The 9,488-nt window shown below is 45.2% G+C and overlaps 1 protein-coding gene across 1 annotated transcript; it reads right to left on the reverse strand.

Annotated features, from left to right (window-relative positions):
• Nucleotides 1-600: 600 nt before the first annotated feature.
• Nucleotides 601-8,327, reverse strand: RBM15 (RNA binding motif protein 15). The gene is made up of 2 exons (XM_026484598.4): nucleotides 5,011-8,327; nucleotides 601-970 (listed from the first exon to the last, which is right to left on the reverse strand). The coding sequence occupies exons 1-2, from the start codon at nucleotides 7,874-7,876 to the stop codon at nucleotides 924-926; spliced, it is 2,913 nt and encodes a 970-aa protein (XP_026340383.1). The 5' UTR covers nucleotides 7,877-8,327; the 3' UTR covers nucleotides 601-923.
• Between the last annotated feature and the right edge of the window lie 1,161 nt (nucleotides 8,328-9,488).

Genomic DNA, 9,488 nt, shown 5'->3' on the forward strand with positions numbered 1-9,488 from the left:
ACTCTTCATCCATTCAGAACTAAACCCATCACTGCATAACTCTGGTAAGAAGCCCCTGGAGATGGAGGAGCTCCTCAAATGTGTCAGCAAAGGCTTTATTAACATCATCATTAACATTTAAAAAGCACACGGAGCATTTCTCCTTCTTTTGGCAATTTGGTGCAAATGTTAAGTGCAAGATAAAGCAATTTCAAACTTTTCTTCAAATTAAAAATGAAACTAAGGCCAAACGTGATGGGTGAACAAAATAAATCAAAACTTAAAATTTCAGCAACTCCGGCTCTTCAAACCAGCAAAGCCCCCGACTCGTGCACTGCGGTGAGGCTTACGGTGCTTGCCCCGGCTTCTTGCGTGCCAGCAAACAGCACCATTTCCTCATCAAGTTGAGGACTGAGAAGCAAAGGATCCCCTTCGCTGCAAACAAAGGGGGTCACAGTAACACTAGTGATCCTTCAGAATTGACACACCGTGATAGTCAAAATGATGGTCTCCCTGCGTCTTGCTCAAGACATACAAGATCTGAGCAGCAGCAAGTACCCCCTCGGCTGCAAACAAAGGGGTCAAAGGTTTGCCGTCAATTCACTTCCAGGCAGAAAAACATTTTCCTCAAAAGAAACAATTTATTTAGAATAAAACAAAAGCAGCTCAACTGTGAGCGCACGTTTGAGTGACAGCTACTTTTAAGCTGTGTGAGCCATAAAAAGGGTTTTTCTTTACTTTTCCAGAAATCTTGTGTACACAGCACAAAGCAAGAGGTCATTTTTTTTCCACTTAAAACACCGGCATTGGCATCACAATAGCAGATACACAACTTTAAGCTGCCATTTTAGTAAAATGCACAAATACTAAACAGATTAGCTTTCTTCCATCAAGAGGCCCATGTAAACTCCACATAAGCCACAACTTCTCTTCAAAAAGGTCCATTAGAGCTTTGAATTCCATATCTTCAATCCGCAGTTCACCAGTTTTGCTTGCGGGGGGGAAAAAAAGGTTATTCAGTACAAACGTTTACAATATTAAAAATATATATATTTCCCCTATGCCATTATAGATGAACATAACAAGACCTTCCTGGATAGTCCAGCTTGACTTCAAAAAGCACCAATAATACCCACTGGCACATACCTTGAATGAACTTACTATATGAATAGACAACAAGTAGAACAACAGGGTGGATTTTTTTAAGGACTGCAATTAAGTAAAGATCATAGGACTGAAAATACCCTTCATACTCATGTAACTGAGTAAAACTTGTCAAAAAAATTCAGAAAAAAGGAAGTTTATAATCAATTTATGATCAATATATTCTAAATATAACTTAAAAAATGAACTAAAAAAGGTGGCATTTAATCAAACTTTTACCCCCTCTGTTTTTATTCCATAATTTATATGGAACAACCCAGAACTACTGTTGTAGAAAGGGGTCAAGATACAAAGCCATTTAAAAATCCACCTTCTCTGTGTTACCAAAGACAGCAGCTGTTCTTTTAATAAAACTCATCAGAACAATTGCTAAACAGCCAAAGAACACTTTAGGACTTTTACTTTTCAACTGTTTAAATCAAACATAGAAACCTTTTTATTTCGCTAGACAGTTTGCTGTGGTTACCTGAAATCATTTTCTCCCTTTAGGAATATCATTATAACCAGAATGTTAACAGGGTCAGCTCCACTTCTCTTCTCGTTTTCATACCTAACTGCCATCTCAAAACCAAACACCGTAGCAGAGACAGAAAAAAAAAGTCCCAAAATTCTCTCCAAAACTTTTCACATAAAAAGGTCATTAAGGCCCTCTTCTCAAGAGGATTTCCTAATTCTGTTACCACAGAGGTTTTGGTAAATGGTTCCTATATGGACCCAAACTGCAGTTCAAGCTATATCTGCATAACAAGCAATTTCATGGTCTAAAGAATGCAGATTTCAAATTTTAAAAAACAAATATTGTCAGTGAAAACCTGCTCATAAAGTTTTAAATAAACCTAAACAGTGTTTGACTCTGAAAGCAACACATACACCCCTCACTTTTCCTACTGTATCTCAAATGATCTAACTGAATTAAGGGCCAGAATATGTTACCTTCAAAATATGACAAAAAGCTATACCAGCCAGAGGATGGACATTTTAAGATGTAATCCTTACAGGGAAAAAACTCTACGTACAGAGTCCAAGTATACATGTTAAACCAGGAATTTAAATTTCTGTGTGGAAAACTCTTTACAGGAATCCCGGTTACAACCAACAAAATAATATTTAAAAAATTGGCTAGGAGCTGAATGATTGCTTCATTTTCCATAAACTTTGAAGTTGTGATCTAAAAGTCTTAATTAGCTTAATGTTTTTCACCAGCAATACTTAATAATTAAATGATATACTGAAGAAATTTTCTTTGCATTCATTTGAACGGAGTTCCAGAAAAATCAATTTAGCTAAACGAGTATTTTTTTTAAAAGTAAAAGAAACAAGTGGTTGTTACAAAGAACATCCAATACTGAGATTATGAAATTCTGGCTAATGAGAATTTGAACCAGATAGCTTTAGACTCTTGCTTTCGTTCCATCCTGAAGGCTTAAATAGATAGCTTAACAGTATTATGAACCTGCACAACAGAATGGGCAACACAAATAAGAGATTCATCGGAATGATGGCACTCTGTAGGTAAGCACCAAACTAAACATAATTAGTTATTTCTAATACATACATTTAGAAATGGTATCAAGCCATTGTTTCGAAAAACACAGAAGCACAAATTGCCCAGATCTAACAAAAGCCGCCATGTCAGATAAAGATTCAAATAAACAAACATGGAGCAAAAACCACAGTACTCTTCGGTAAGTTGTTGTATCAACTTAAAAAAGAAAAAAAAAAAAAAAAGGAAAATGGGAAAAAAAAACCCACACTTTGGATTAGAGTAAAATTAAATGTTGTGGACTTCACTCTCTAAAAGAGCAAAATCATTTGTCCAGCCTTCTTATCAAAAGATATTCAAAAGTTAATGGTTAGTGAGATTATTTAAACTGGAAAAATGTATCTAGCCAAACTGTACTTTGGCCCCTGTATGCACAGACTGCAAACTTGCATTAGTCTCTGAACAGTGTCTCCTCCACATTAGCGTGCCAAGCACAGCTTTTTAAAAGCAAAAGACACCAAATCTTACTCGTAGGATTTCAGTTATTTTCCCTACAGGCACACCAAGGGCCTTTGTGCTCATAGCCTAGTACCTTCCTTCTGTCAAAATAGCTAGTTTTTCCAGTTTAAAAACAAACAAACAAAAAACCCCACAACGACCTCCCAACTTAAAAAGAGAATTTATAAATGCATAGTGAAAACCAAAAAGGATGACACAGCAGTGATGAGGATTTCATGCTGACATGCATTAGACACCTGTCATAACGGAAAATAAAAAAATTACATGACATTTCCCTGGGTTATTATTGGTGCTATTTCAAAACTACCAGCTTTGATAACAGAAAGAAAACAGTTGAGTTCTGCCAGGCTTTCTATAAGTCACTTTCACAGAATAGAAACATGACCATGATCCAAAAGGTCCTAGAGTTTCTAATCATAATTAAGTATCAAGGGCCTTAGCTGAAGTCCTCAGCATTTAAATCAAGAGGGGAAATATACTTACTAATGACCTGAGAAACTAGGGGTGAGGACAGAGAGACAGATCAAAGAAACAAGACAAAAAAGAAAATCATCCATTACTGTTACGCAGCAAAAGCCCTTGTTAAGAATCAGAAATCGATATAACCTCAGCTTTGGAAAAAAACTGTGAGGGTGGGTTAAATTTTTCTGTATTAATTCCAGGTGTTTGGGAAATAAAACAATAAAAAGAGGTTTTTCCTACACTGACATTTCAGTTCTCTGTGGTTGGACACCAATGAAAATATTAAACACAAAATTTCAAAGATACTCAACATTTTCAATAATGTAATGTCATCGCTACTGTTTTATATGAAAATAAAAATACAGGCAAAATTTAAAAAGAGCATGTCAAAGGCATTTCACGATGACTTTAAAAATTTCTGCAATCTAGCTATGGCTGATTAATGCCCACTAAAACAAAAGCTGACTTATGAGCCTGCAGACAACTCTTCTTTCTATTATTGAAATCAGAAGTTTGCATGGATACAAAAAAACTCATCTTTGATGAAAAACACTTAAGTTTTGAAATATGCACAATTAAATTAGACCTGTACCTGCTATACCTCTCTGAAAGTCAGTAAAACCACCACCACACACCAATAACTAACCAAAGAATTCTGATTTTAAAAACACCTACTCACTTCTTGCATACTAGCATAAGACATATATGGTTTGTAACTTACTCCTCAATTTTTACTGAACAGTTACAGCTACAAACCAAAAGTGCACATACGGGATACAGAACTTTTAAGAACTAATGATAAAAATGTGTATGTTAAAGCAAACTCCCCGGGAATAAACCATGTATTTTAAGAGAAATACTCAAATACCTGATTAAAATAATTACATTGCTATACGATTTACCAGCTTGTACTTTTAAGATTCTTGATCAAATTTCAGCCACACAAACAACATTTCTGGTACAGGAATTATTTACCTATCTACCAATCAAGCCATTTTTAGGTGTATATAACCATCTTTAAAAATCAGTGGGCTCTTCTCCAAATCCCGACTTCTCAAAATTTTGGGTTTGTAACTCTGAGGATTTTTTTTTAAGCTCAAAGTTAAAAAGGGAAAAAAACAATTTAAGAAAAAAAGAGGACAAAAGTTACTCCTAAGAGTAGGAACTCCTAATTAAAATAAATCCATCTGCCTGCTACCTTCAGGGCATCCCTTTCACTTAAAATAACAGCTAAACTGTCCTGACTTCTATTTTAAAGGTTTATAAAAATATAAAAAAAAAAAAGCTACAACTAAACAAATTCAAAGGAAAATTTCATCTGATGCTGTATCCCATTACACATCACAAAACAGGAACCATGTCAAAGTAGTAAATACAAGTTACACATGGACTTTAGGACGCACCACGGACAATGATCATGACCAGGTAATCTTCTTCAGATTTGGCCAGTGCCTTGGCAGGGGAATCCAGGAACTGCTGGGAGAACTCACAGGGTGGGAAAGCATGTAGGACCCCGGTGTTTTCCTTGTCTTTGTTGCCCCCCACAGGGAGGCTTATCACCCCAGCGGCCTGCTTTTGCTTTAAATAGGACACAAGGTTCCTAAGTGGCCTCTGAGTAGAGGTGGCAGTGTCTGACGTGGCTGAGGAAGAGGAGGACCTGCTGTCAGAACTTCCAGGTACAGCCAGAAGAATGGCATAACCATTGGGCCCTGCCACTTTGATGCGTCGAGTTACTTCATCCAACTTGGGCTGGTCCAAACGAAGACGCTGAGTGATCTTGAGCTGGGCTACTTTGCCTCCAGTTGAGCCCTCCACAAGAAGACTACTAGCCACTTGGAGGTCGCCCTGCAACAGATGCATGTTGGAAGGGAAGTTGCTATTCTTCAATAGAAGCATGCCCTGCCAGGCCAAACAGAGTTTGGGAGAGGCTGCAGCTGTGGGGGCTGTCCCACCATCCTGTTTCTGGGAAGGGGACTTTAGCTTCGAGGAAACAGTGCTGGTGCTTGGTGCACTCCCATCAGACCGGTCTTCTTTTTTCAGAGGGCTTTTTCCCTCAGTGGGAGCAGCTGTCCGGTGCTTCCTATCCCGTTCAGCTGATGCAGAGTTTTTACGGTCTCGTTTGTCACCCTGGCTCTTCTCCAAACTACCTCGTCTGTCTCTGACTGGAGAGGGCCTTTCCAAGATAAGAAGACGGGAAGATCGATCATTGTCACTGTTGTAGCGATCCCGGCTACTGCTCAATTCTGGGCTGCGGTCGGGAGAAGGAGCACAGTGACGTTTTCGGGGACGGTCACTCTCAGGGGACCTATCCAGGTGCCGGCCCCCACTCTCCTCAGGCGGCCTTCGCTTCCTAGGCTGGTCTCTGCTGCTGGGCAGATCTCGCTCACCTCTGTCCCGGTCCAAGGACCAGCCATCTCGCCTGCGATCCAGGCTATCCAGTGGCTCATAAGCAGGCACAGCAGTAGCTGCAGTCCGAGTGCTGCGTTCACGGACTGGGGGTGGGGGTGGAACCCAGTCAGAGTCAGGATAAAGGTCTCTGTCACGATCTCTGTATAGTAAGGGTGGTGTCCTATCCCGAGCACCCCTCAAAGGGTCAGGTGCTCGATGTCCAAAAGCATCTGTCACCAACTCATAATGAGTTAAGGGCAGAGGCTGCAGATATTGCTGCTGGTAACGATGTTCTGTATCTGCAAAGTCTACTCTAAGGCGACGATCTGGGCCACCAAGTGGGAAGCCACGCATATGGGTCCAGGCAGCATGAGCCGCATCGAGGCTTTCATACTGGATATATGCCCAACTATCACCTTTGCGGTAGTCTATAGTGCGAATGGTGCCAAATCGGTCAAACTCTCGTGCCAAGGCAGCAAGAGGCACCCAAGGTCCCAGACCACCTACCCAGAGGCGGGTGGTGGGTGTAGCTTTACCATAACCAATTTTGATAGGATTCCGAATAATAATTTTGCCAGACATTGCTAGTTTGGCCCGGTGAGACATGTCTAGGTTCTCAAATTTGAGAAAGCCATAGGTACTGGTCTGGCCCCGAGAAGGCCTCTTGATGTCTACCTCGGTGATGACTCCAAAGCGGTCAAAAGCCCTTCTCAGATCACTCTCTGTCACAGTGATGTCTAGGTTGCCCAAGAAAAGCGTCCGGTTAGCTCGCTGATCATCCTCGGGTGAGATCTCATCCACTTCTCGGAAAGGAGCAGCACCTGCTCCAGCTCCCACCCTTGGCTCAAGACTGTATGCTGGGCGCACTCTCTCATAGAAAGGGTAGTCTCGCTCTCTCTCCAGCTCACGGGGCAATGGTGGTGGAGGTGGAGGGGGCAGGCGGCCAAGAGCCAACTGCTGCAACCGGTAGTCTCTATATCCTAAGGCTGCGCCACCAGGGGAAAGTGATCTCTGGCCTCCACCTCCTCCAGGGGGGTGCCGGTGTCCACCTACAGAGGCCCCGACCACGCTGGCTGACGGAGGGTAAGTATCTTTGTCTAAAGGGGAGCGGCTGCGGCGCCGGCTCACATACACAGCTTCTATCTTCAGGGGCCGGTCATAGAGCACTAGGCGGCCTCGGGCATGCTTGGCCGCCCGCGCGTCCTCTGGCCGCCGGAAGTTCACAAAGGCTACTCGCTCATCCCCGCTGCCAGAACCCGAGAGATGACTGATTTTGACACTTACATCACCGAAGCGTTTGAACTCGTGAAACAGTCCGTCCTCCACCGCTTCGTCACTCAGCTGGGACCCCAACTCGCTTATCTTCAGTGTCTTGTATTCCCCGCCGTCCCCGCCGCCAGGAGCTGAGGAGGCGGCCCCAGAGGAACGTGACTCCCCGCCTCCACCCCGGGAGCTGCTGCGCGACTCGCCCCCGCCCGAGGAATTTTTGGTGCTTGGGGAGCTGTAACTATGCAAGCGGCTACTGGAGCTGCCCCCACCAGTGTCATACTCGCGGCTGCCACCTCGGCTGCTGGACTTGTCCAGATGAAGGCTGCGCCGCGACCCGCCGCCGCTGTCGGTCTTTCCGCTGCTACTCCCATTGCTGCCACCAGAGCCCCCTAACTTCTTGCTCCGCTCCCCGCGGGAAGTCGAGTCCTCACCTCCACGGGAGCGTTTGGGCTTGACTGGAGAGCGCTCCTTTCCCTTCATTGTTGCGGGTCGTCGGAGGTCGTCTCCGCGGAGATGATTAACCCGCCGCCCCGCGCTCGTTTCACACAGCGGAACCGCACGCCGCCATCTTGGACTCCGCCGCGGCAAAGGATCCCGCCCCGCAGTCCTCATTGGTCAATTAGCTCCTCTCTTTTACAGTCTCATTGGGAAAATGATTTGTCTGTCTTTACATCTCCCCGCGCTCCGGAAAGGCGCCCGCCCAACCACTGCTATTGGGTTCTCAACGCCCTAGTCCGAGTACCTCATTGGTTATATTTGTTGTCCATCTTAACGGTTCCTCGCGCCAGGCTGTAGCTCCGCCCCTAGCACTCTAGGGTCACCTGACCCAAACTCTGGAGGCGTTGATTGGACAAAAAGTCTGCCCTGTAACGGTACTTCTAGCGCGGTAAAAGCAGTGATCCCACCTCCTCATTCCTTTCATTGGTTTGTGGCTCCGTCCTTTAACTCACTATTTGGGAAGTCGGGCCATCTGTTCTGGCGTTTTTTCTGAGAGGCCCGCTTACAGCGTTCTCGCGAGAGAGAAAGCGCTCCTTTTCTCGACCTCTTCTTCCAACTCCTCGGGCGGCTGAAAGAAGTTTAAATCTGATTGGATGTTGACGAGAAAGTTGATAGGCTGAAATAACTGTCCATCATTCGCTTAAAGGGGTAGGCTCGTATACTGAGGAGGCTGACTGAAGGTGAAAGAGTAGATAGAACACGCGCTTGCTGTGCGACGTCACTAAGACGTCGCGAGATGGTGACCCAGAGCTAGCTCCGCCTCCTCGCGCTTTCGGCGTTCTCTTCTCAAACATTTGGTCCCGCGGCGTATTTGGGTGTGCCTCGGCTCCTGGAACTCGAAACTTGTGGGCCGCCCACTTAATACTTGTCTGGGACAAGGGGCTGTCGCGGCGAATTCCTCAGGAAGGCGGCCGGGGTCGCCCAGCGGACACCATCTTAGTCCCTCTGGCCTCAGAACAGCCTGAAAAATCTGGGGCCCTGGGGTCCCCGGGGCAGGCTGGCCGTGGGTTCCCAGTTCGCCTAGTGCCGGTCCCACGAATGCCTGGGGCTCTCGAGGGCCCGCAGCCCGGAGGGAGCGCGGCCGAGCTGCAGCCTTCGCCCGGGGCCGGGCTCTCCTTGGCGCTCCCCGCTCCAGCCCAAGTACCCCCTCGAAACCCGAGGCAGCTGGATACCCGGCGCCGGGACCCCGCCGCCCGCGCGCGTGTCTCTGCGCTCCCAGTTTTCTGTTGCGAAGTCGCGTGCGTTTTGGAATTTGTACAAGAGCGGGTGATCTAGGTCCGTTCGCTTTTTATATGTCGTGCCCGCTCCCCGTTAAATAATGGAGTCAAATTGACGCTCCATAGGCAGACGGGTCGCGTTTTTTCTGCGGCTTCTCGTACGTCCCGGCATCAGGTTAGTGTAAGAACCCAGTAGCATAGCCACCTTGCCGACTCTCCAAAGGAATCTCTTTGCCTCCGCTTCAAAACCCAGTTTTCGTTCGGATAGATAAAGCACCTGTGCCAGGTGCTTCATCAGGTGAAGGGAGGAAGTGCTGAGTTAATCACAGCGGTTAGGCTTCTTGCCTTCCTCCCAGGTCTCCTCCTGGCAGAGGTTATGAGAGTTCTAGTATTGATCCTCTGCTCAGCCACTCCGTTCAAGTCCGATATGTAGGAGAGAATGAGAGTTTAAACATTAACAGTTTTTCAAGGTAATATGAATGTCCCCCAAACTGAAACCTAAACCTGAA

Source organism: Ursus arctos, unplaced genomic scaffold, assembly GCF_023065955.2.
Source record: "Ursus arctos isolate Adak ecotype North America unplaced genomic scaffold, UrsArc2.0 scaffold_12, whole genome shotgun sequence".
Taxonomy (NCBI): Eukaryota; Metazoa; Chordata; class Mammalia; order Carnivora; family Ursidae; genus Ursus; species Ursus arctos.

What these genes read in the sequence shown, in the direction of transcription:
- RBM15 (XM_026484598.4), bottom strand. Translation starts at nt 7,876, where the DNA reads ATGAGGACTGCGGGGCGGGATCCTTTGCCGCGGCGGAGTCCAAGATGG. An exon ending in GGTCATGATCATTGTCCGTG is followed by an intron (nt 971 to 5,010) that starts GTGCGTCCTAAA and finishes CCCCCCCGCAAG; the next exon opens with CAAAACTGGTGAACTGCGGA.